General features: G+C 43.7%; 2 protein-coding genes across 3 annotated transcripts in view; both read right to left on the bottom strand.

Annotated features, from left to right (window-relative positions):
- The window catches only part of TTLL10 (tubulin tyrosine ligase like 10), a 46,252-nt gene extending 22,701 nt beyond the window's left edge, over positions 1-23,551 (bottom strand). Inside the window, exons 1-6 of one of the 2 annotated variants that reach the window (XM_030537855.1) lie at positions 23,356-23,551; positions 20,426-21,108; positions 5,854-5,989; positions 4,679-4,797; positions 2,036-2,156; positions 189-274 (exon numbers count right to left, since the gene is read on the bottom strand). In XM_030537855.1, coding sequence (XP_030393715.1) covers positions 189-274; positions 2,036-2,156; positions 4,679-4,797; positions 5,854-5,989; positions 20,426-20,999 — 1,036 coding nt within the window. In that variant the 5' untranslated portion in view covers positions 21,000-21,108; positions 23,356-23,551. Of the gene's footprint in view, positions 1-188; positions 275-2,035; positions 2,157-4,678; positions 4,798-5,853; positions 5,990-20,425; positions 21,109-21,566; positions 21,694-23,355 lie in introns of those variants that run through there. The other variant, XM_030537856.1, reaches the window with a different exon arrangement.
- A 1,910-nt stretch (positions 23,552-25,461) lies between these two features.
- Positions 25,462-27,710, bottom strand: part of LOC115637062 — a 151,920-nt gene continuing 149,671 nt past the window's right edge. Inside the window, exons 5-6 of the mRNA XM_030537900.1 lie at positions 26,873-27,062; positions 25,462-25,627 (exon numbers count right to left, since the gene is read on the bottom strand). Of these exons, the coding sequence (XP_030393760.1) occupies positions 25,462-25,627; positions 26,873-27,062 (356 nt within the window). The remainder of the gene's footprint in view (positions 25,628-26,872; positions 27,063-27,710) is intronic.

Here is a 27,710-nt window from a genome sequence, read left to right as displayed (position 1 = left end):
AAAACACCAGGGATTTCTGGGGTACTTGAAGGAGTGCGCAGGTACTGGGAAGCAATGAGGGGCAGGGAATGCCCTCGTTTATTGTTTACTTTTTCATAATTACTTTGGGATCACTAAGCCATCTACAAAACATTTCTCCCAGAACACTTGACCTCATCATTGGCAGCTAACATGCAAAGACTAGTCACCTTTGTAAAGTTCAAAAAAAGCTTCTCTCTCATCTTTTATGTCCAGCCGAAAGGATTCTGGGAAGAAGTCTTCCATCTTCAGTATCCTGTGGGAGAACCGACCATAAACCAAAAAACCTTTCCTGAGCCATACAGCCATTTTTGAGTTCTCATCAGACAAGAGGTTGGGGGCATATCTTACTGCAGACTTGGGTTATGGATTTTTTTCCTTGTCTCTTCCCCTGAACTCTTTTATTTCCATTGGGGAAGGCTTTTTACTCACACAATAATAATTTTTTTCTTGATCACCTCTAGAGGCAAGCCTGACTCTCAACCCCAGACTCCAACTTTTGGGAAAGTTCAAATCTGGATCTGACTTCTGGGTCTCAAGCCCATCCCTAGTAATATTGCATCAAGCTCTTCAAGACTTTGGGACATGCAGCAGCTTGTAAATCAGTACTTGTAAATCAATATTGACTATTTATCAGAGGTAGACAAGGATTTGGGCAAAACTAGAGCTTCTCCTCCAAATCTGAATAATGGAAGAAGTCCCAGGAGGGAATGCTGGAGAATATACGCTAAGATATGGCCAAATGTTTCCTTAAGCTCTACAGAATTTCTGTTGGCCTTGATGACGTCCTTTGCACACTAGGTGTGCTGCAAACTACCAGACAGGGCTTCAGGTAAACATGGCAGAGGTTCTTTGCGGTACAGATAACACTGAAGCAGAGGTGGTAATGTGCTGTATCTGATATTTACAAAATGCTCCAGAGCTTCGGGAGTTCCCATCTCATCTTTCATGGGGTGATTCATTACAACTGGTACCTTTGGGGATCAGGCAGTTCTACAGTCCCAGGTATAGATAAAAGATGTATTCATTTTTATAATTTACTCCTTCAAGGCTCAAAAAACAAAATAAAATAAAATACCTCCCCCCCCGCCCTCTGCCATGGCTTTTATACCTCTTGTTTCATACTCAAAATAACAAAAGAGATTAACCTCCCAGAATAGGAGGGTGACTACAGCCCAATATTAATGCCAGTGAAGAGACAAAATTGCAGAGACAGTTAGTTGGAGGAGCAAAACTGAATCCCCAAAAACGATGCACCAAGTTAAAGCCTACTAAAAATGTAGCACTCAGCATCCACGTAAGCTTAGATCATTTGAAGTGAAGACTAAGATCTTTAGAAGATTGAAGCAGAAAACATGGACCATTGAACTTAATTACAGCTGAGTACAGGAGAAAAGCTACTTTACTCTGATTAGCCACCCAGGACATGGTCCAGAATCCACTGAAATCCATGGAAAGACTTCCATTAACTCACAGTGGGCTTTGGATCAAAACATAAGGCCAAAAGACGAGTGGATGGAGGAGAAGAAAGAAGAGCATACAAGACTTTAGAAAAGAAGAGAAAGATTGGTGTCCCCAGAGCTGATTGTGCTGTACCATGCTGGGTTACTTGATATGAGACTTTGCATGAGTCAGTGTGACACTTAGTGAAGTCAAAGTTAAATATAGTGGCACACGATGGCATTTTTAAAACAATCTTTGTTTTGTCCATCATCAGGGGAGCTATACAAACAGGATTGGTTGGCTAGCTTAATGATTCTGAAAAGTTCTAAGATTAATGTAGAGGGTGGAGTTTCATCAGAGCTTAATCAGAGATCAGTTTTAGTCACAGGGTGGAGAAACCAAGGATTTCCAGGATGAGTCTCACAAGCCTATCTCTACCAGATGATTTCTCATCCCATCAATAAGGTGACCATCTGTCCAACTTCGCCTTTATATGGTACCTCTCCCAAGTGGCACAGGTTTCAATATTCCGGCTGGCGGCTGTGTAATGCCCAAAGGGATGTGCAGTCCTTACTTGGCATTCAAGTTCTTGCTGATCTTGTTCATCACCCGTTCATACTCCCGCAGGTTGCTCAAAAGGCCAATCTTAGTGGTGAGGACCTTGTTGTTGGGGATCTGGTAGAGAAGCTGTTCACCTGCGTTGGAAAACAAAACATAACCTTCCTGGGCCACACAGCTTGGTCTGGGACGTGGAGGTAAATCCTGCCTGCAGAGTAAAATTCCCCATCTGCTAAAAGGCTTGCCGAGGAGCTCAGATCTGCCCTGAAACCTGATGGGAGGGACCACACTCTCCTTCTCCCTCAAAACACTTCTTGTTCTTGAGTTTGCTTTGCCATGGTAGCAGCTGCCCGGGTTGCCACTTATAGTGCAATGGTGATACTGATATATACACGGGGCCAGGTTGTCTCTGGTCCTGTGTAGGTTCCCAATGTGGAGAAGGAACTTTTCTGTCCCCTCCTTTCCTCCCTGGTACCCCCCTTCAGGGGACAGCGATAGGGTGACTAGATAATGCAGGTAGTGTGCTGGGCTGTGGTGCACGTGGGGAGGGCCAGGGTAAAGGTGGCACAATGTCTCCTGCCCTCTTATCCATGCACCTACCAGCAGAGATGTGGCATTCCAGAACATGCATTCTGCCCCTGTCAAAGGCTGGTGGAACTGCTGTCCAGGAGCCAGGAGGAATTCTAGCCTGCAAAGGCTCCCCCCTGCAGTGTGGCTCCCTCCCACATCCCCTGCCACAGGACTGTGCTTTAATGGCGTAATCCGGCCAAATAGCTGGCACACGTCCCCACTGTAACTGCAGTGGCATGTCCAGACCCTGCCCATGGATTGGCAGGGAAAGGGTTAACCCACTCTGGCTCTGCCTGAAGGAATGAGCACAGCTGCATACCCTAAGCATAAGGATTGCTGGGACAGCTGCAGTGCATTAATTCCCTAGCACCCAGACTTTAAGAGGGAGGGGTTGGGTGCATTTAGGCCCCAGGGTTCCTCAGAGGGAGGGTATGGGAAAAGCCCTCCAGTTACTAGTTTGCATTTTGGCTGTACAAAGCCCCTCTCTTTGGGGTGAAATCTGATAAGGAACCAGGCTAAAGGAGGCCTTTGTGAATTCTTAGTTTCAGGCTCTTCCTGTGGGGAGTTTGGCTGGGCCCCAAGAAGCCTGGTTGTGCTGATTAGCTTTATCTCTAGGCCAGGGAGAGCCACGGAGTGCTCAGCATGATCTTTTACAGGGAGATTTAGAGTTTTCAGGGCTCCTCAGTATCTATCTTGTAAAGGGGCTTCTTTTCTTTCTGAGCATTCAGTCCCATTTAAGGACAGCGAGCATGTATGCAAGGCTCCCCCTTCTAAAGCACCCAGCCCTCCTGAGAGTCAGTTTCTCAGCTGGCATGAAGTAGAGCAGCTCCCTTGACCTCAGGGGAGGGTAAACCAAGTTATACCAGAAGACAGCTTGTCCCCTGCTCTCAATGTGGAGCTGTACTGCCAGCCTCCCCCCGGCCCCCCACAGCACAGTATGACTTTGAAAAGAGTTCAGGTGTAGGATTGTCTCTTAGTACGAGCAAGAGACTGGGAGGCAGCAGATCTGAGTTGCCCCCTGTGCTAGCTTAGGCAAGTCTCCTAGGCCAGTGGTATCCATCTGTGATTTGCAGAGCACTTGATGAGCTGTGGAGAACTGTCTAATTTCATTTCCCAGTGGCTAGCACATGTGTTCAGACTCATCACTGCAGCTGGGAATGAGGAGGGGCCACTGCTAAATGAGAGGAACAGAGGTTCTCAGCGACTACAGCTGCCAGTATGCCTGGATCAACCAGCCATGAATGGCAGGGAGAGGATCAGCTAGTTGGACAGCATGTCCAAGGGGAGTGGAGATCAAGGAATAAGAGAAGTGTATGCAGGGGGTGAAAAAAGAGTAGATAGGAGAGGGAGCAGTGAAATAAAGAGCAAATTCAGCAATTTACTTCATAGAGGACAAAGCACACACCATTTTAGAAGGTTCCAACTTAGCTTCTCTGTGCCTCAGTTTCCCTGGTGCTACACCAGCAGTAATAACGGCCACCTTTTGTAAAGCACTTGGAGGTCCTTACGCAAAAGGTGCAGCAGTATGATGCAAAATACACCTATTATCCTGGAGTGGCTTAGTTTGGGACTATTCTCAGTACAGCCAGAAATAGCTGGGCTTGGGGTGTGTGCAGAGCAATCGTTTCACTGCACAAATGCACCATATATTGGATCAAAGGCATGAGAAATGCTCGGGAAAGCGTCTTTCCTGTCTCCGCCTAGAAGGCTGGGTGCATCGCCTGGTTTGGTCATTTGGTGCTCTATGGATATAATATTGGATTGAGTTTGCAGCTTGATAGATAAGAATGCAATCCACCCATGGCAGTACCAACCTGATGCTCGCTCTCTGGGTCTGCATCTTTATACTGCCCCCATCACCATGGTGGCTGAGCAATCACAGCGGCATCTTCTCCACCAAGCTTCACCCACTTGGTTGAAAGGCAGCTTTAATGTCCTCTTCACCCAGCTGCTGCAAAACAGCTCCGAGTTCAGTTCTGTGTCCATTGCTCCTGTAGTGGTGCCCTGCCAGGGAACCGAAATCCTCCTCCTTGTAGCTCTACGAGTCCAGTATTCCCTCCCTCTCCCCGCCACCACTTTGACCTCTTACCTTCTTTGAAGTTGTAATAGGTCTCTCGGCTCTTGGTCTCGCACCATTTCAGTTTGTAATCCTCCCTTTTGTTGTCATGGATACGCTGCCAGCCTTTGCTCCTGCAGTAGACGCTCACCCTGCGTGGAGAACAAAATAGCAAAGCAGCCACTGCTTTTAATGAAGAGTGAATTAGCTCAGAGTCCTTCAATTCCCTAAGATTGTCCCTAGAGAGCTGACTCAACAACCCCTACAAGTCCTGAGGTGGGGGAGAGGGGGCTTCTCCCTTCTGTAGTTAATTAAAGTGTACCCTTGTGGGACTGTCCTGGGGTTTTTGAGAGGTGATGATGATGGTGGTACAGACCTCATTAATGAAGGCTGAGCTGATCAAATGGGGCTATTTCAGTTAGGAGGGAAATGGTACCTGTGGAAGCCCTGATTCATCTGTGCTGGCTTGGTAACAAATCGCTCTGCCTAAGACTTCAGAAATGAGGGGGAAGAGAGAACAGCTAAGTAGCCACTGGAAAAACTGAATGTGTTTGTAAACTCAGTGTGGTGGCACCTGAAGAGTTAATGGGGAAAGCCCATGAAACTGTAGCAAGGAACGGGACAGGGCCCCAAAGTTTGCTCCTGTTCTGTGTCAGGTTCCGGTGACTGCAACTCAAAAAGGATGTTGGCAAATTGGAAAGTTACAAGAATGACTTGAGGTCGGGGGGTGGAAATGTCTTCTAGTGAGAGGCTTGAGATGCTCTGATCTTATCAAAAGAGAAGATTGAGGTGATTTGCAGGCTGTGATCAAATACCTGCAGGGGAATAGATTTTGGATAGTAGTCAGCTCTTGAAGCTGGCAGGAAAAGGTATAACAACATCCAGTGGCTGGAGGCTGAAGCAAGACAAATTCAGACTAGAGAGAGGCTCCGTTTATAAACAGTGACACTTAACCATCAGAACAAACTCTGAGTGCCAGGGTGGATTCTCCATCGCTTGCAGTATTGAAATCAAGACTGGCTGTCTTTCAAAAAGACGAGCTATTGCTGAACTGAAGTTATGGGTTTGATACTGCAGAGATTAGCGAGGGGAGGGCCTAAGGCCTATGCTTTGCAGACGATCAAACTACGTGATCATAATAGTCCCTGCTGGCCTTAAAATCTGTTAATCTAATTACACAGAAGTCTCTGGGGAGAAGAATGACTTACAGTCCAGCCCCATTAGCACCGCCAATGTAAAAGAACGGCCCTGATGACTGAGGGTCCTCCAGCTTCTTGTCTTCCGGCTGATCTATTTTGAACTTGGCTTCATCCACCAGCTCCACTTCAGATGCGCTAAAAGCAGCTGCAAGAATTAGAAAGAGGGAGACATGAGCCAGGCTAGCGAGGTCTTCTCTATCAAAAGCACTATCTCAGCAGACGCTAGCAATGGAAACGCACATATGCTGTTAGATCGTCCAGTCTATTCAATGGCCAGTGCAGGGCATGGTCCTTAGATAGAAGAGGGATTGGATATTAAACTGATGGCATATATTTGGGTGTGTGAACAAAAGGAAATTAAAAAAACTGGAACAGAGCAGAGATTTACAGAAAAAACTTATCCTAAATCTGCATTGGCCTATGGTAACAGTCTTACTCAGTATTGACAGGGATTAGAGTAAATGCAAGATATTATGTTTAAAGCACTCAGCTGGGACTCAGGAGATCTGAGTTCAATTCCTAGATTTGCCACAGAGTCCCTATATGATCTTGGGCAAGTCATTTCATCTCTCAATGCCTCAGTTTCCCTAGCTATAAAATGGAGAATGGCACCTCCCTATTTTAGCAGGAGTTGCAAGAATAGATTCGTTAATGTTTGTAAGGTTCTCAGGTATTATAGCGATGGGGCCATAAAAATGCCTATAACTCCATTATCCATATCAAAAATTCAGGACCACAGAGTAGGCAGGAGTTTTGCAAAGGTTGGGGCTGAAGAATAAGCCACTACATTAGAACGTGGACTCTAGCTAAGCTAACCACGCTTTGAAGCAGATGATCATGAGTTTGTTTGAAGCCTATAGAATTTTGCTGCGCATGCAGAAAGTGACGGCTCTGAGGTCCCGTTCTCAGTGATAGGCGGCCAGGAAATGGAACGGCATAAATTAATTGCGGTGACACGACCGTAGGAGTTGTGTGGGTGGGAATGAGAAACGTTCAGCCAGCTTCAGACTGGTAACTAATCAGATCAGGGTTTGCCATGGTTCTGTTACTTATTCTCAGATGCTAAGGCTCAGATGCTGATGAACTAGAAGGGGATAATAATGATTTTCAGAACAAAGCTAATGAGATCGGTCCCGTCTTCAACAGCTGCAGTGTGATTTCCTGGAGAGAATGACGAGGCTGGTATCTAGTGCCAGCAATCAGCAGGCATAATTCTAACTTTGGGCTTTTTTAGGAAGGACAGTCTTGTGGGTGAGGCACTAGACTAGGACTCAGGAGAGCTAGATTCCATTTCTGCCTCTGCCACAGATTTTCTGTGTGACCCTGGGCGGGTCACTTATTCTCTCTGTGCATAAGTTCTCCATCTTGGCAATGGAGATCATGATTTTTATGCCCTCGACTGTGTGTATTGTTGTTCTAGATGGGAAGGTCTTTGTAACAGAAACTATCTCTTATGTGTCTGTGCTGCACTTAGTGGAATGGGGTTTTGAGCTCAACAGAGGCCTCTAGGTGCTATTATAGTACCAGTAGATAATAACCGAGGGTGGATCATTGTACTGAACAATTAGAAAACACTGGGAAATAATGCCCTGGCATTTCAGCGACTATACCTAAGGCTGTTTGCCAGTTACTTCTCTGTACAGACCAGATATAGAACCTTGATGCCATGACAGTTTCCAAAACCAATCACTCATTGTTCCAGAACCCCTGCTGCCAGGCAACCTAATAAATGCAAAGATGATATTGACTTCTGTGGGACCAGAGCACAGCCACAATGCAGCTGTGGGATAATATCCTCTGTGTTTTCCAGTAAATCAGAAAAAAGATGGATGGAGAGCTCTTCCACTGGAGTAAATCCATGTAACTCCACTGGAATTTCACTGATTTATGCCACTTGAAGGGCTGATTCTAAGAGATTATCAAATTAAAACAATCACAATCTGAATCAAACCATAAATAAAAGTACTGGGTCACTTGCAAGGTCTTCAGCCATAATACGAATGAATAGTCTAAACTGTCTAAAGATGAGAACCTAAATAAAGTCACAAATTTTGACATTAAAACCTCCATCTTTCCCTGGAATAGGAGGTAGCTGAAAAAGGACAGAGCCCAGTTTTCAAATGCAGTTGCCTTCATTTGGATGCTCACATCAGCAATTAGACAAGTAAATGCCCATTTTATATGGTAATATGGTAAATTACCCAGTGGTAATTTGTGTCTTAGTATGGGATGCCCATGTTTGAAAATTGGATTCACAATCTATAGACCCTTGAAAGTACTTTTAAAAATTACTTGGATAGAAACTATCAATTATTGTTATTTTCTCCTCTTATGACTGGATCTTGTTACAAAATTCTTGAAGAGCAGAGTTTTCTGCTCAAGGATTTGGAAAAATAAGTTCCTATGTTTATCATCTCCTTAATTTGGAAATGTTAAGACAACTGAATTTTACACCTTATAAATTGCACCCAGATACCCATCACCATAGTATCTTATACTTGCATATAACAATCACAATTTGTTATTATTATTATTATTGATTATTTATTATGCCATCTAATAAGCACGAAGAAAGAACAGAAGGGGGGAAAGGGAAGGGTTGCCTACTGCGTTTGTTCTTAATGCCCCTGATTTTCAGCAATTCCTTTCCGAAAATACACCTGAACTTGCTGCTTCCTAAGTATGTGGAATCTGTGAACAAAGAAGACAGAGATGAACCTGTTAATGCTAAATGCACTTACCACTGGTGAACCAGCATTATGGGAGTAAGCCGCACCTGATATCTTCCTTGGAGACTAGCTCCATAATTCACATCAGGACCCAGAGCAGAATTTCCCCAAAGTCCAGGAGTGTTCAGATCCTGGGTTTGGCCCATCTCTAGTTCTTTGATACAGGATAACATCTTGCAGTCAAAAAGTTCACATCTGTGACCCCTTGCACAGCAGCAGGGTGGGTGTGTTATCCAGGAATGTCATTAACAGCACCCACTTGCTTCTGCTGTGGCCATGAGTGGGTAGGCGCAGAAAGAGGAGGGGGTCAGAGACAGCAAGGGCAGGCAAGCAAAGGGTCAGTAGCTAGAGACAATGCAATGGGATGGACTGGAAAGAGGACCAACCCTGGGACAGGTGTGACCCAGAGATGCAGGTTGTAATTTAATCCTTAATCCAGCTCCTTACATGATGGAATGGAATTTACACGAGCAAGGAATGACTGTTGTGAATGAAGATTTTCAGAATTAAACCCACTGGGAGTTTTGCCAAAGCAAGGACTGAATAAATCCCAGGTAAAGAGTTTGGGATTAGGATTATGACTCTCTCATTCTCAGTTATGCTGGGTCATAGGTGGGCATGGGGCTTGGTCAGACCTGCAAAACCTCCAGACGCTGGTGCCTCAGGGGACCAGGCCAATCACAAAGTGAATTTTTGGCTGATGTTTTTATTAGAAGTCAAACTCTTGCCTCCAAAGATGGAAGACCTAAGTGCCTGGCCCAGTCCTGGGTTCATACTATTTGTTTTGTGGCCGCTGGCCAGTCTCCTGACACGTTAAACATATTTGTTTTCAAATATTTGCCATTTGCAGGTTGAAGGATACAGCTAATGGGAAAGGCATTATTATAGAGGTGTGAGACTGTACCTACAGCTCTCCCACCCAATTCATTATTCCAAATAAAAGCCATCTCTGCTATTGTTACCCTTTTTTCTGTGTATACTTTACAGCACACGTAGGGCTTAATTCTGCCACGGTGCAGAACATACACACTCACTAAAAAAACCCAAAAACCTGTGTGCAGTGAAGAGAGAAGGGGCTGAGTTGTCTACCTGACGACTCCCCCCCGCAAGTAATCCACGAAAAGGCCCATGCTTGCCTCGGGCCCCCTATGCCAAGAGTTGTCGGGGGCATTTGAGGAGCAGGGATGATGTTTATATAGAGACCCTATTGCCCCATCAGTGGCTTCCATGTGTCACTCACTCACTGATGTGTGACCGGTCCCCCTCTGTGCTGATCCACCGCGGAGATGAGTCATTACAGCCCCCAGCTATAGCACCTTGACCCTTTAGCTCAAGCTGAAGCCGCTCCTGCATTTAGCTCTGGAAATCCCTGGTGTATTGGCCCGGAGGGTGGCCATCACGTATGCACACCCATCCTGCTGCACCAATTATTCGTGTTCCTCTCAGCGGTGGTTTGTGCAGAGGGCTACGTGTGGGTGTGTAGAATAAATCCTAAGCCACTGCTACTTTTTTCTCACAGGCAGATTTTGTGGCTAATGGGTGGGAGCTCTTCCTGTGTGTACTGGGGAAGCGGTCAGGCAATTGAGATTAAGGGCTGGAGACCATTCAGAAAGCCCATCTTCCCAGCAAGGATTTTGAATCTCATGCTCTACCACCCTACAGTAAAACCTGGCTCGGGTGCAGCCCGCTGCAGTCCCAGCAGGTTCTCCTCTGTGTCTCTGAACTAATCAGAATTGTAGCTTTGTGTATGGAAGATCCCAGCACCAACAGAAGTGATTCTCTGTCAGCCAGTGACACAGGAGAGAACTTGCAGGTTTCTTGCAGTTAAAAGTCTAAGAACCAGGTCCTGAAGTTCTCACTCAGGGGAAAATTTCACTGGGTGCTTTGCCTGAGTATAAGGGCTGCTTGTGAGGAGCCCATGAAGTGCAATGTGCATCATGACAAGGGTTTGAGGTTTGGCACACTTAGACCAAGTGGCCTACAAGAATGTTGGTGTGAGATCTTAGATCAGTTCATAGTGATGGTCTCTCATGGCAGACAGGGATAGTGGAATTTACAGGAGCACAGACTAAGGGTACTGCAGACGCAGTACTCAGCTTTAGCAGATGAAAGAAATAACATGTGTTGCTCAGAAGAGAAACTGAATGAATTGCATGCATCGTTTCTATGCTTCCAAAGGAATCTTTGGATTATTGGCTAGGTAAATGGTGGAGACGACGAGGGTTAAAGTTGTAAAATAGGGGTGAATCCTGAGGAAACCACCAAGGACTCACAGGACCCATTTCTTCAAATACGCTCTGGCCTGACTATATTGTGTTTTCTGTGAGATCAGTTATATTTGGGTGTATATTGTGTATTGCTAATGTAAAACTCCCAGGGGAATGGGTGGCACTCGATCTTGGTGTACTAAGGATTTTCATGATATGGTCCAAAGCTTTAAAATCTGGTTCTCTTCTCCCCCCCAACACACAAATATTTGTGTACACAGTTAATGGAAATCAAGTATTTATAGGTCTAACTGGCATTGATTGTGCCTTTAATTTTGCTGGTGAAAACAAAAAGGAAGTGACACATTGACACTGGTTTTTCAAAATCAGGTCATATACATACATCCATTCTCTCTCTCTCTCGCTCTGCTGTCAGTAATGGAAATCCTGTCTCCTAGCTGTTTAAGGAGCAATTGTCACTGATGTGGTGAAATCTGCAAACACTATGTGCCAAGTAATCTAATCAAGGATCTCTAGGAGAACATTATCTGACCAGGAAGAGTTCCAAACAGGTTTTCATTGGGTAGTTCTGAGGAGCTTCCTCATCAGAGAGCATGAGGTTTCTGTAACAAGCATTGGCTAACAAAAGCGAAAAAAGGAAATCTTTTCTAAACCTCAAACATTACGGTCCCACCATTTATTGCACAAACAGGGCTTGATTTACTACCATTTTACTCCAGTTTTGTGCTGCTGAAACCTCTGACTTCAGCAAAATTATTCAGCTGTATCACGGAAGAAACACAATGGTGAATCAAGCCCTTGGTGTTTCATCTGCACAGCACTTGTAGCATTATATTCTAAAACAATAAGTATTCCATCTCTCCTACCTGAAAAGTATGGGGGCCTTTTGATTGTTAAGAAAGGTGGGAAGCAAAGCACCCTTTTCGTGCAGACATTTTTTGTTGAGGCAATCGATGGTGCATCTGCATCTTGCCCTGAAGCCATAGCATCTAAAAGTTGGGTTTAGTGATCATAATGTTAGTGTGATGTCATCTGTGACTCTGATTGAGGCTGAAGAAGATAGGAAGGGGTTGTTAGGTGGATAGTAACCCTGAAAAGTTTGCCTTCATATTTCCAGATCTCTAATAGAATTGGATCTGCATGCAGATCGTGTACCAGTATAAATATGTCACCAAAGCGTTGTGATTTTTAACCAATATAGTTATACTGGTACAATCCCTCGGGTGAAGTCAGTTATACTTGCATAAAGGTGACTTATACCAGTATATCTTATTTCCCTTCCAATAGACTATCGCAGTGGAAGCACATTTATACTGATATACCTGTGTCCATGTCTTGGGGGGGGGGGGATTTATACGATTGTAACAATCCCAGTACAGTTAAAATGATGCAGCATTTGCTTGTAGCCCTAACAAAACAGAACACTCAAATGCCACATACCATACTGTCACTTTCAACAAAAAAAGCAATCAATCAACTTGAATACAAACTAACAACTTTTTGGTGGACAATTTCTAGCTGATTAACCTTCACCTTGTATAAACACACTCTCCAAAACAGGTTAGCAGAAGAAGCAATTAATTGACTTAAAGGAATTCATTGGCTTAGGACCTGGATCTTTTCATCTCTGGGGAGGCTGGTTTGAATCTTGACTAGGCCTGTGAATCTTGTCCAAAGACCTTTCCCCAGTGGTGATCTATTTTATGTGAAAAAAGTTGGTGGTCTCTGTCCAGTACATTCCTTGTGCCCAAGTGTCCACATCACAAAAAGCCACCACTGTCTTTGTCCCTCTTATCTGCTATCTCAGCTGAAAAGACCAAGGAGTGAATGGGCCAGGGAGACTGAACTTCATATGAACAACCAGGTCAGTATCAAAATAGAGAGTTGACTGAAATGCAAAGTTCAGCTCGGGATTTGGACTTATCCAAAGTTGCGGGGTGTTGAGAGATGAGGTTTCCGAAGAGTATGGGGCCAGTTATGAAATTAGGCTCTGGATTCAGAGTGGAAATTTCCCAGAACTCAGGTGTCCGCACTCATATCCAGTGGCTTTCATCTCTCTCTATCCAAAACCTGGGCTGGACACCCAGCCTGTGTTTATTTTCCCTGTCTAAAGAGCATCAGGTCTTACTGCCTTCACTGCAGCTGGCTACCCTGTCTCAGGTGCTGGAGCTAGAGATGCTGGGGAGCTGCCACACCCCTGGCTTGAAGTGGTTTCCATCATATACAGGGTTGAGAGTTTGGCTCAATGGCTCTTGTGATCCCCACAACACAAATTGTTCCTGCCCATCCCATCAGACCCAAACTCCAAACTGAGTTTTTAGAAGTTGAGACCCTTGCTCCATCCTTAGCCTAGGATCTGGGTGTCAGCCTCACTCTTCTTGCCTCCAGTGAAATAAAAACATAGGCCATAAAATGTAAAAGGCTTCCGTGTCAGAGGAGCTGAGAATTTGCCACTCTGTTGGCTTCAGTTGAAGTCATATGTGCTCATTGCCTTTGAAAATCAGATCCAAAAAGCTTGAATAAAGAATGAAAAAGTAAAAGTCCAAAGATATTCTCTCAGATCATTTATTTGAAAGCTGCCATTTGAAAGCCTTTCTGCAGCATGCAGCGTTACATAATCTATATATGAATAATTCCCTCAACTAGCTACATCAGTCAGCCATGGCCTAGAAACTTAGAATTGGGTTAACTGCCAGGGGTATTGGAGGTGGGGGACCAATCAGTATGTTGTTTCCTAAAGAGTTTCACAGCTTAATACAAAGATAAATTGTGCTGGGGAAAAGGACTAAGTGTGTTTACAAGGCAGATGATAATTACTATGACACCAGCTGCACTCACACAATATCACGTTATAATAGAACCTGTGATATCTGATACCCTGACAATGCTAATATGTTTGAGTGAAACCAATGGGAGTTTTGCTATTGACTTCAATAGGGCCAGGATTTCACTCTTTGAGATTTATCCACATTTTTACCTCTGTGTTTTACAGTGTCAGTTTACAGAAGGATCTCTAATGAACATGCTTTCGCCCTGGATAGCATAGAGTGTACTGGGCAGAAGAGAGAGAGAGAAACACCACAACGCAGTCAACCTGTGGAACTCGTTGCCAGGGGACATAGTGAAGGCTGAAAATATAATGGGATTCAAAAAAGAATGAGATAAATTCATACAGGAGAGGTCCATCAATGGACATTAGCCAAGATGGTCAGGGATGCAACCACATGGTCTTGGTATCCCTGGCCTCTGATTGCCAGAAGCTGGGAGTGGATGACAGGGCATGGATCGTTCCTTCTTCATTCCCTCTGAAGCGCCTTGCACTGGATGCTGGGCTAGGCAAACCATTGTTCTGATGGCCGTTCTTATATTCTTATAAGCCCCCATGAGGACCCGCTCCCCCTGAATTCTTCTCCAAAATACTCCAGGCTCTCCTCTCTGATTTGGTATTTTTATGATTTTTTTCTTGCTGGGTTGCCTCCTTCTGCCAAAAGATTTCCAGTCCTCCCCCATCCTGAACCCCTTGTATTTCACAACTAGCCCCCAGTCAAGCTGTTAATGGCAAACTTTTGGTTATTATAATTACATGCTGCTGTTCTGTTTAAATTAATTAACCCTCACAACCCCCCGGGTGAGGTAGGGAAGCATTATTCCCATTTCACAGATAAGGAAACAGGTTCGGAGAGATGTTTTATCCCAGGTTACAGGGCCAGGCACAGAACCCGAAAAGGCCTGATTTCTACTCCGCTGTTCTATCTACTACACCACACGCTCCCATCTAGCTTCATAACAGGGTTTAGTGATGCTGACTTGGTACTTCTGTCCCTTCAGCTCTGTTCTGTGTGGGACGGTGACTCTGTTTGTATAATACACCAAAGCATCTTAGCCTCACATACCAGGCTGTTAAAATGAGACATTACATCATCCGCTAACAACGGGAAGGGGAGGGAAGCAGGCAGGGGAGTTGTGGCATTTGCTAGCAGTTAAAATCCAGTTGTAAAGTTGCTGGAAGACGCTGCTCACCAGTGTAGGATTTCCTGATCCTTTTGATACCTGTGAAAGTTACACGGATGCCATGTCTTTTGGATTCTCTATCCTGTGAGCATTCTATGTCTTGGTGGCTCTCCCAGCCCTTTCTCCTTGTCTCCCTAACCCTTTTTCTCCACCCACGGCCCATTGTGGAATGGTGGGAAAGTTACATCCACAGTTACACCCTTTTCTCCCACTGCTGCGTCTAAACAGCACAGCTCCACTCACTGCTAACCGGTTGTATTATGACATCGGCCACCTTCTTCTTGCTTCCCTTTCAACACCCCTATTCCTCTTATTTGCATGCTGCAAGGCCATTGGTTGAAATAAGTCAGCAGGGCAAGAGGTATAATCTATGGGTGCAGACAACGGGCTGTTACATCTGTGGCAGAGTTTTTTCCACTGAATGTTCAGAGCGACATTTGAGATTCTGTGACTAGCAAAATTCCTGGGTCATGAAACGGCACAAAGTGAAAAGGGAAAAGGTCTGTGCAGAAGTTTTTGTCACGTTTATGCAGTTCTAATCTACAGATAAATACAAACCAATATGTGTGCAAAAATTATTTTGAGTAAGAGGCCCTGAACATACCTTTTTGTCTTCTTGCAATACCAAGTGGAACATGGATACCCATCGATAAATCCATGCTGCATTATTTGACTACAAAGTTCCTGATGGCACTTATAATAGTATCATCAGTGCCTTGTCAATATTCCAAACAGTGGCTAAAGAATGACACAGCTTTCACACAAATAAGATTCATCATTCTCAATGAATTGCACTACCAAGCATTTTTTAAAAGGAAGAAGAGATGATTTTGCGAAAAAGTTATGCTAACGAAGCTCCCAATAATCAAAACAGATATGAGGTTCTCAGCCAATAACATGCTCTGACTGAGTGACATTGCTTCCATTTACTGTAAAACAGGAGGTGTTCGGCTGCATTGTATCCCTTCACATTATTTCTGATGATTCATGGTAATGTGCTTTCAGACAACACTAGAACTGCTGCAGTCTTTGGGTCTGATCCAACTCTCACTGGAGTTGATGGAAAAATTCTAGTTGACATTAACAGAAGTTGGATGAAACTCTGTTTAATTGGCACTTCCTGAAATGTATCATTAATGGGGATGGGCAAACTCATTTGGCCAAATTTGAACCTCCCTTGGTCATGGTGGGTTGGAAAGTTCAACTTGATCTCAGGGGTTCATATTTTGCTATGAACAAAGGAGCAGGAGGGAGAAGAAGAAAAGCATCTCCTGGAAAAATGTGATGGAAAAAACAGAACTGAGAATTGAGCAGAGTGAAAATCAACCACAGAGGGCCAGATCCTGGGCGAGGGTACACTAGAGGCGTTCCACTGAAGCCAACCAAGTTATATCAGTTGACACCCACCCAGGATCTGGCCTAAATAGCACAAGGACAAAGGAGCAGAGAGACATAATTTCACCCCTATGGAAGTCAGAAGCAAAACTCCCATTGTCTTAGGTGGAAGCAGGACTCGGTCCTGAAGTGAAAAACAAAGCAGGAAGCAGGCAGGCTACGGAGACCCCAGATTCTCTGTCAGCCATTTGAACTGTTCTCCCGTGCTACCTGTTCTACTGTATTTCTGGTTTATGGTGCCTTACAATTTATTTGTGTTCAGAGGTGAAATCCTAACTCCAGTGAAGCCAATGGCACTTTGATATTGACTTCTATGGGGCCAAGATTTTGCTCATTGAAATATTTTATAAGTATTTACCTGCATTGCAATGTGCGTGTCATAGGCGTCATCTACACAGTCAAGTGCAGTCTACAATAAATTCTGTTGAGGATTCTTTTATTCGTGTTTCCCTGCTACCTTCACCACTTAGCAAAGTGTGTTACTTCCTCAATATAAAGGAAGTGGAGTGTAAACTCTATGGGGCAGGGACTGTCTTCTTTATTTACCCTTATCTGTATTGCGTGTTTATACAGCCCCTGGCACCATGGCACCCTGGCTCGTGATTGGGACTAGAATAACAGGACAGAGTGTGTTTCCTGGCTTTCTGCCTAAAACTCTCTTCTCGTTCTTCCCTTTTAAAATATTTATTTTTTTCATTTTGTTTTTCAAAAATACAAACACAGATGCAATTACGGAACACTACGTAATACAAAAATACTGCAACAATGACCGCAGAACACTATCTCAATGTAGACACCTCTAAGATGTCAATTTTCTTCCTCCTTAATGAAGCAAATAAACTGTTACCACAGGGAATTAAATTTAGTCTAATAATTAATTCTATGAAGCTCAGATGAGGTCATCTCTATCACCCAGTCTCTGATATCCAGGATATCTATAGGTGTTAACAATGGAGTGGGGAGAAGATGGGGGGGAAGGGAACATGTTTTCCCCAGCCCTGTATTATTTCAGCTAATAACACCAAAAATACCAAATTCTGGGACGTGAGCATATAATGGCTGCCAGGTTATATCTCCTCCTTGTTGCCAAACATGTTCTGAGGTACTATATCAATATAGTCTGTATGTGGACCTAGCTGTACCTATCTCTTACAAGCCTCATGTTCCCTGGATAACATAGAGAAAGGAAGATTTCTTTACATCAGCATGTGAAAATATGACCAGAAGTATAGACACCTGAGAAGGACTAAAATGGCTGCTGTGAGGTGGGGAATGTGATCAATAGAGAAGTAAATAACTGTGAGAGGTGGCTAAAACAATTGTATCTGGCTCTCATATCAGAGCCTCGCAGTCTTTAATAGATGTATCCTCATAACACCTCTGTGAGATAGGGCAGTGCTGTTCTCTTCATTTTACAATGGGGAACTGAGGCCCAGAGAGGTTAAAGGGACTTTCCCAAGGTTACACAGAAAGTCTGTGGCATCTTCTCACTCTTAGCTATATATTTAATCTTTCTATGATACCCCTCACCACAGGACCTGAGTCTATGTGGGGAGCGTTACCTGAGCAGCGTGAGTGTGCAGAGCATGACTGGTAGTATGGGTCAGGAGCAGGGGGAGGGGAAGCATTATCAACAGGAGTGATATGGGGAGCTTGTCTGTAGTGCCGTGTCAGGAGTGAGTGAAAAGATGTTCATAGCAAGACACATCTGTTTTCACAATGGCGTCCAGCACGAAAACTGGTCTCATCTCTCTGCAGTTTTATAGCACGGTTACTGGTACACTTTGAAATCGGGATCTAAATATCTATAGGTCTATTTTTAACATTCACTCCTGCTCTCTCTAGAGCTATTTGCTTTCTTATCCTCCTTACCCAGGTTGCTAAGAAATTAACCAATTTTAAACAATCCCATTTATCCTGAGACATGAACTCATGAAATAAACTGCAGCGATTGAAGTGCTGATAAGGAGACTCTTCCATTAGTCTGAACACATACCTGTCTCTGTTTAATACTGGGAGATTCCATAATTACACAGAGAAAGAAGATCAAAGTGTTCCATTCCCCGGGTCTCCGTACAAAGATTACAGATGAACTTTCCTGCTCTTTGAATCTTTTGACACATATCGTTTAAGCATAAGTCCTTTTACCTTGCATTTATTTGTGTGTTTTGCATCTCTGGATAGCTAATTATTAAAGAGAGGATAATGAAACAGGTCCTCCAGTCTATCCAAGTTATTAATTAAAAACCCAATCCACAGCAGAAGGGCCAAATTCAGGTCTTGCTTTCCCCCATGCAACCCCACTGGAACCAAAATACTAAATGAGTCTTCTGAATTGTGCCTTGCAAATCTTCGTGGGCATCTATCTGCATGTGCAGAATCCCATATTTGTGCATCTAAAATGATACTTTGCCTGCAGTTACTCACTTTGAACACACAGACACCTGTGCAAAAGAGAGTTTAAAAGTGAGCATAAACAAATAGCTGCACAAATTTTGTCTACGGTTTAGGAGGCCTCAAAGTGTCTAATGTATATTTTGGGATGACTCGTAATACTAATACTGGCACATGAGAAACTGAAGCACATAGAGGTAAAGTCATTTATTCAGTGTCATAGAGTGATAGTGCAGGGATTAGAATCTGGATTTCTTACTACTCTGCACTAGAACCTGATCCAAAGCCCACTAAAAGTCAGTGGAAAGACTTCCATTGACTTCAATGGGTTTTGTACCAGGCCCTTAATGTACTGGTTCATCCCATCCTTCTCTAACGGTTGGAGCATTCAGGCAAGCTCCTCTGACAGATACATGCATTTTGGATTGTCCTGCTTTGAGCAAGGGGTTGGACTAGTACCTTCTGATGTCTCTTCCAGTCCTAATCTTCTATGATTCTATGTCAGCTCCAAGATACAGAACCATGGGTGCCAGAATAGGGGCAACACCGGAATAAAGCTAGTCATTTGCTCTACCCATCCTATCTCCACCCTGGAGGGCGCTGATTGCTATAGGGACATTATATTGTCCTTCCCAGAAAGAACCACCACTGAAGTGTCATCTTCAGGACATCCTGGCAATGAACAATGCTGACTGTCTAACACACTGAGAGGTGAGTCTATACTGAGAGGAGATGTGTAGGAGGGGTTAAAAGATGCTTGTCAGTTAAGTGGGAGCAAAGACTAAGGGAGGCTAAAATGGAGTAATTGGGCCTAGTAAATTACTCCATCGGAATCTGAGACATCATTATACTCATCTCTGAATTTGGCTCGTTGGCTTAATTGGGAATTGTGGTCACTCAGGGCCAGATTTTTAAAGGTATTTAAGCACCTAGTTGCATTTTCAAAAGTATCTAGGCCCCTAAAACTGTGTCTATCAAGATGAGGTCAATGCATAAGCACCTCATAACGAAGCTTAGCTTCTGCTCTTGACACACACACAATGCCGTCACTCTGTACTCAAGAAAATTTATTACCAGAAGAAACAAAAAGCATCAGCAGTTGACAACATAGGGTCTGCTTTTTTCTACGGTCAAAGAAAGGGTGGTCTAACAGATTGCTATCTAGCTGCCCTGTCTGTGGAGCCAGAGCCTAAACCTACCTGCAATTCTCATTCACTCCATCTAAATTGTCAATGCATCTTCCTTAAAGATCAACATATTCTTGAAGATTATCTCATTATTAAAATGTTTCCCTTTGAAATGAACTAAAATACATTTTACTACCAGTGCATCTATGTGATTTTTAACAACGCAAACATCAGAAGACTGTGCTGATTGTTGTATTTATCGCTAAAAATGTTGTGACATTTCAGCCAAATTGCCTATTAATGAAGAGATTTATTTTTTCTTCACTCAAATTTCCTGCTAATGGACAGGTTATTTTTCTCTCCATGTTTCCAATTTTCAGCTTAAAAGCTTAATTTAAATGATTTCAGTTTCACTAGAGGTTTGCCACTGACAGTAAATTCTAACTTGATTTTTTTTAGAGGTGAGACACACGCCGATGTTTTCAGTGTTGTTAATAAGAGGTAGCAATTGTATACAATACAGTTGCAACCAACTGTATACAACCTTGCATACAAGTTGTATACAACTGGATACGAGATTATAGATCAGATCTGTAGCTCATATAAATTGTTGTCACTCCATTGGCATTTATGCCAACTGAGGATGTAGCCTGATGACTAAATACTGACATTTAAGAGCCAAGGCTCCAAGATTCACCTGTATCAGCTGCTGAGGATCCAACCAGCTGCTTAGCTCCTTTTTTTGTCATTGACTTGGTTCCCTTTTTCCTCATGCTCGTTGCTAATGTCCCCTTGGAATTTAATTTGGAGCTTGAAGGGGAATTTTCAGCAATTACACCAGAATCATGGATGATCTGGGAAGGCTTGAGACCTATACTGTTCTCCTTGCTATCGTTTGCTTGGCTGGCCTCAGATGCGACTTTTGTCGCTGCCTTTGGTTCTTGGGCTTTCTCAGAACCTTTATCCTGACCCACATTTCCATCTGGGTGTGCACAGTTACTGCTTTCCAAGTCCAGTTTAGTAAGGTTACTCTCCAGCAGCATGCTCGCTGGTGACTGTCCTCTGCTTTTACTAGCTTCTCTATCTAACCCCCCTTCTACTTCATCCTCTCTGGTAACATTAGACCCAGTTCTTGGGATGCCCTGTAAATCCACAGCAATTATATGGGTGCTCTCCCTCAGTCTGGTCCTGCTCATTATGTCCTGAGCCATGCCTTGGGATCTGGGAGCTGTGTCTTCATTTTTCAGTTGCATCTCGCCTTCCTTTTCCATGCCACCTCCATCATTGTCAGCAGGCTCCTGCTGTTCAGCCTCAGGATAGAAGACAGACTTCCTGCTGGGAAGCTCTCTAACTGAAGCTCACTTGTGTTCTGGACAATGGCTGTGAAGACAACAAATGAGACCTTCCATTAGGGCACTGACACCAAATATTCTTCAGGCAGTAGGTGGGAGAATAACCTTAGTGAGACAGGCTTGTAACCCCAATCCTTGAGAAGGAATGGAGATTTAGAGTAAAAGCAGCAAGCAAAGAGTTTCTTTAAGAAAAGGATGCTTAATTCACAAGGCTTGAGGAACCGAAACACTGATTAGAGCAAGGGGGGAGGTGTGGAAATAGGTTTTCCAAGCTAGGGTAATAGATAGTCTGAGATTAGCAAACATTAGACAATTCCTCCAGGAAATGTATAAATGTTACGGCTAAATATATGGTATAATCTTTATTGTAGAGGCAGGACAAATGGGAAATTACAGAAGTGTATTGTGTTACGTGCTCTCATAGAGCTAGACATAACACAGGTTGAAAGACAATGTAGAGTTAATAAGGCATCAAAATGGACCTACCTAAAACTTGTTCCTTTTTAAAGGAAAGCTGTGATTTATTGGAGTGAGTGGGCGGGAGAAGCAGATGAACATTAAGTCGCTGCCACTGATTCGCTGGGTGTTCTTGGCCACATCACAGTTATGTTATGCCTCAGTCTCCCCCTTTATAAATGAGGGATAACAATCAGAGCTGGGCAGGAACCAGAGTTTTTGTTTCATGAGAAATTCCATTATTTTGACATTTGTTTTCGCATTGAATTGGAATGAAAACAAACCTTTTTGGAATCTCCCATGAAATAAAATGTAAAAGAAAATTCACTTGGGGTCAATCGAGACATTTCATATTGATATAAATCAAACTGGTTCACTCCAATTTCAACTTTAAAAAAATGGAAACAAAAAGTCATTTCAGAATGAAAAACTGAAACGTGCCATGTCGACAATGTCAACACATTCTACTTCCACCCTCAGAATGCTTCATTTCCATTTTTTTTCAAAACAAAATTTTGTTGAAATCAACATGTTCCTGCAAAATGTTTCAGTGTCAACAAAATCACATTTTCCAATGGAAACCTGTTCAGCTGAAAATGTTCCGATCAGCTCTCCTAAAAACGCTCACCAACGTTTGCTAGATATTTATTATTATTATTTCACGAGTGGCTATTCAGTAGCAGGTTTGAACCAAAACCCCAGGTCTGAAACATCACTGTTGTGCGGTGTTCAAAATCAGAACTCAGATTTTAGGCCTTGAGCCTTTCTCTAGTCTAAAGTGCATTCTAATTTTGTGAAATTTTGGATGGAGAGAGAGAAACTGGGTGGTATGTTCTTTTCTCAGCATTATGCACAGGTTTAACTTCAGTTACTGGCATAGCCTTCTGGGAGAGAAGTTGTCTTCACAAGTGTCCCCTGGGGTCAGGGGAATCACTTGAGCAAATCCCCTGGCCTTAGTTTGAATATTTACCCTAAATTAGGGTGACCAGATGTCCCGATTTTATATGGACAGTCCCGATATATGGAGGTTTGTCTTATATTGGCTCCTATTACCCCTCCATCCCCTGTCCTGATTTTTCACACTTGCTGTCTGGTCACCCTACCATAAAAGTACTACTCTTCTGTGGCTACCACTCTGTTAGCATAAAGACTGAGGCCATAAAATAGGAGAAATTACATTTACACGTCAAGGAGTATAAAAGGGACTTGGTATAGATGAGAATTTCATCAAGTTTATCTGTACAGCAATATATAAATCTCTAGCTCTCTATAACAGATTCTACTAAGTACAATGAACATTAGCCATGAGGAAAAGGTGATGCTACCATAATACTCCAGCCAGCATTTATTTAGTGTCTTTCATCCCAAAGGACTTCACATCACTTTACAAACTAGATTTAAAGATCACTTCAGCCCCTTGTGGGGTGTGATGCACAAGCAGCTTGCAACACTTCACAACAGTTTTTAAGACAGGAGGTGAGGAAGACTAGCTTGTGAAAGCAGGCTGCTAAGCTTGTGAGCTTTGACTCAGCCCAGAGAATAGGCCCAGAAGGACTTTGCTGCAGTGTGTTTTAGATCAGATCTTAGAGCGTTCATTTTGAACATTAAAATATTGAAGAGAGTTTCTAGTAGGTTCATAGTCTGACACTATTACTCTGCCACGGGACCACGTGATTGAAAAGCCAATCAGCGCAATATAAGTCAGTATCTTTATCTCTGCCTTGATTTTAGAATTGCTCCAACCAGTACTTCCACTTCTTGTTTCTTTCAAAGAAAACAAACGCATCTTAAAGTGAAGTAAAGTAATGGAAATTCTAACCTTTGCTCAGCAGACACTAAATGCCGTAGCAAAGCTTTCACTGTCCCCTGTCCTTCCTTCTGCTTGGAAAACTTGGCTTCTAGCAGGGCCATAAAAAGAGCGTCTAAAGGAACCAAACCATCGCGTTATGGAGCAGCAGACACACTGCTGTAGAGCGTGGATTGCTTATCTCACTGAATGGAGAAGGATAGCTTCACAACAGCAAGTGGTGGCTCTGAAATCAAATCTGCCTCTGCTTTATATACACAGGTTCCAAAGAAGTTGTTTGCCAAGTTCAGAAAACCCTCAGCACTATAAACAAGGGCCGGTTTCCTAGCAACAGCTGCCTAGCGATTGTTGCTAATTGTGGAAGGGGTTCCAGCATTAACATGCAGAGAGACTTCTACAAGGGTGTGTGTGTTTTTAGATAAAGCTCTGCTGTGATAAAGACTCATGGGAGGTCTGCTGTTTGAATGGGCGCACATGCATGCATCAGAGTGAGTGTGTGTAGCAGAGAGATAGGAAAACCCATTTGGTGGTTGGTACTCCTGTTGCCTGGCTTGTTTCAGCTCAGTCCTCCATGGTCATCTTCAAGTCTTCGAAAGGTCAGGCTTCACCTGGGTTGACAGACACCACACCCATTTTTGCTGTCACTCAGAAGCAAACAGTAAAAGCTCATTCCTTTCCTTCCCCCTGCACCACCACTCACTCATCACCTGATAACATTAGACTCAAAGTGGCTGCAAATATGGATTTTGATCGTGGTGTACCTGTCCTTTAAATGCAGTCACTGATCTCATTGCTCAACACTTCCTCTCTCCTGACATTTTTCACATCTCAACGCTGACACTTTTCAGTATGTTGCAGTAGGTACAGTTTAAAACGGGCACCGCCTGGGCAAACGACTGACATAGGCACGTTCAGATTACGTAACTGTATGCTTAGTACCTGCTGGTGTAGGCAGTCATTAGACCTGCCTGTGCATATGCATATATGCAAGCTCTTTGGATCACCATGTAGTCATCTGTCCCAAAATGTTTATCCATGAATTAGTAGAATAATGTATAGCACTAAAATACTGGAGGTTCCTAAACTGTGTATAGTGGAGGTCATTGGTGGTTCTTTGGCTCATGGCTGGTTCCTTCTTTCGGTACAAATGACAGGTAGAAGAACAAGGCGGCTCAGATTGTTGGGTGCAGGGTGGGTGTTTTATGCCTTACTGCCTGTGGAACCTACCCTTGGAGCTGGTGTAACTGAACTCTGTAGAATCATCCCAATTTTGGGGAATCTTCCAGTAGTTTACAGCCAGTGTAGTGGGGACTAGACTGCCTCAATCCCTGCAGCTAGCATGGGGGCATGGCCAACCTAAAAGGAAAGTGGCCAGGGCTTCTCTCCAATTCGCCAATCCAAGGCTGCTCTTTCGGTCACTCCGGGGCATTGTCAGCTGATGTCATTTACAGCCTTCGTCAGGCTGCTCTAACATGCCAGGGGGCTGACCTGGCATGTGGCAGCCCAGGGCTGGGGAAGTGCAAAAACAAGCTTTACATCACCATTACACACACACACCCTTCTAACCTGCACTACATGCTCCTTGAACCTATTCAAGGATCTGATTGGAGAGTGTTTTGGAAATTAGAAGTTCTACCTGTATGTGTAGATGTATAATAGCAGCGGCTTCTCCTTTGCAGCGGCATGGGGGAGTTTTGCCTCAGTAAGGTGAATAAAATCTCAAGGATAATATTTATATCAAGAGGACTAGGTCCTCAGCTGCTATAAATCCGCATATCTCTACTGCAGTCAATGGTGCTACACCAGTTGACCCCATCTGAGGATATTATATTCTATCGTTGTCCAAGCAGAAGCAGGTAGTTCATCTTTCTTGGTTGCAATAACTGAAGACCAGAATTAGTGACCTTGCAAAATGCAATGAAATGCTGTTGAAATGAACAATTGGTAGAAATTAAATGGTTCTTGGAGAAAAATTAAGCATTTACAGTTTTTAAAAAATCATCATAACATACTCTTTTCCCACAGAAAATTAGGATTACTAATAACGAAAGCCTCCAATCCTGGTCTTCTAATTGTGCTATGAAACATTCTGGGTTAAGATTCAATATGTGGTGGTTGTTATGAGGTTATCTGGCATTTCTGAATGAATTTCCACTGAATTTCAAATAATAATTTGTGGCCTATTTGTGCAGCAACAGCTAAGTTGCATCTTTCAATAGCAACTAAGGTCTTTGAAATCATAATAACATCTTTGAATTTGAATCCCCAGATAAAGCTCAAGATACTGCAAGGTGAAACATCAGAAAGGGGCCAATGTAATACTTCTTGGCGGTTTTGTAAAATTATACAGCAGATGCCAGCAGAACAGTAACAATCGCTTTTTGGTTTATCAAATGCTGCTTACAGAGTAGCACCAAACCCCGAATGATGAATGTGATCAAAAAGCACTGGACCACAAGCTGAATTCAACAAAACTGCGGTCACAAGTTGGCCTCCAGGATAAACTGGAATGAGTTAACTAACTAAGGTAGCACTTGCACTTCTGCTATTAGGTGGGAAGCTAAGGAAACCCCCGGCTAGCACAAAAAGACTTTAGAGGGAGAGATTTAGAGACAGGAAAGTATTGGGAGATGGAGGAGAGTGGAAAGAAGCTTTTATACAAAAACTAAATCTACTGGCCACGTCATTCTGTATGAGTCCTTTCTGATCTAGTGTTTGGCCAGGGCTGGCTTGATCCTGGATTGAAGGAACTTGTGTTTATAGCCTCTCTGCTGCCATAAAGGTGAATGTCATGTCCCCAGTTTAACACTGCGGGCAAGTTCACTGGAGTGCAAAGGGGCAAGTCAATGGGATTGTGCCTGCTTGCGAACTGGGCCCTGTAGCTTCACTGCATGGTCAAACAAGAGAGACTGGGCTAGGATTCGAAAGTCCTTAGGGCACTGGCCAGGACTAACCATTTCTTGGGGTTTTCTGGGGCTGTTAGGGAGCAATGTTCTAGTGGAAAGGATGGGCCAGGCTGCATAATCTGATTCTAAATAGGACAATTCCTTCCCAGACTGCCTCCAAGTAGCCTCAAGGCTGCTCTAAACTGCTCCAGTTTGTCACACTCCCCTAGGTGCTGGTATGCCAGCCAAGAAAAGCCAGAGAGCAGCAGGTTCCCTCCCTCCCTCTATCTCCTAACTCTGGCATGACCCATACCCGGGTGCTTTGAGGGGGAGCAGGGCAGAGATGTTCTGGAAGCTCTAAGCCACACAATGAACTCCCCGGAGTTGGATTCTTTATTGCCTCTTTGCAATTTTAGAGTGGAATAAAGGAGTTGCAGTGTAAGACAGAAATTGGCCCAGGAAGCAGGCCTCTGGGATAGGAAGGGGCCATTTTCTCCTGCCATGTTTTAGAACAGAACCACACCAAAAACCCTGGCAAGTGACATGGAAAATGTCTCGGGACACCCTTTGATCATGAGATTGTCAGCCTCAGGCATCTCAGGCTGAGATGAACTGTATACATTAAGAAAGTCAGTGATGCTTGCCTGACACAGGTGCCTTGGAGCCAAGTTTCAATGGACTTGAAGTGATATTCCATGTCTCCGTAGGAGGGAGAGACAAACCTGTAGGAATCAAAGATCTGCAGTCTGCCCCTTTTCCACCTAGCTCCCAGGCTGCGCTCACCAGACCCCAGCCAGATCTCCACGTGGACAATGTCATGGAATTGCCTCCTTCCTGCAATGACAAGGAAGTGACTGTGCATTTTTCAAAGTTGCCTTTAAAACTGCATTCTGAGAAGTAATGGGCTGACAGCCCTGGAGACTTTCTATCCATAGAAATGGCACTGACAGACGGTGTCACTGTTCAATCAGTGTGTCTTGCCTTGACCAGAAAGGACTACCCTTGCTGCTGAGAGGCCAGTTTAGTCTCTATATCCATTCAGTCATTCATCCCTCCTCAGAGACTGCCCCCACCAAGAACTCCCAGGAGGAAAGCCAAATGGATTGGAGCTTTCTCTGATGTGAAAACCTGTCCAACAGGCTCAGCAAACTCATGGCATACAGGCCACCAAACAGCCATCCAGTAATAACAACTTCGACTGGCAACTTTTTGTGAAATTCTCACAATGCACTGAAAATTTGGAAAGATATGGCTGAAAATCTCCACACAAAAGAAGTGCCTTTCTGGTCTGGTTCCATCAGCAATTGCAAAGGTAGTCATGAGAATGGCCAAAACCAGCCCAACCCACATCGTCAGAATTCACAAAATGTTTGTTTTAAGTTTAATTCCAGAAAGGTGTACAAATTTGGGAGGGTTATTACTTCATTTAACCTGGATCATTCAAATCCAAATTCACAGCTCTGTGTGTCTAGCTTTGTGTGG

This window comes from Gopherus evgoodei, chromosome 18 (assembly GCF_007399415.2).
Source record: "Gopherus evgoodei ecotype Sinaloan lineage chromosome 18, rGopEvg1_v1.p, whole genome shotgun sequence".
Classification (NCBI taxonomy): domain Eukaryota; kingdom Metazoa; phylum Chordata; order Testudines; family Testudinidae; genus Gopherus; species Gopherus evgoodei.
The sequence above is the reverse complement of the archived record's forward strand: the minus strand, read 5'-3'. Positions and strand labels throughout refer to the sequence as shown.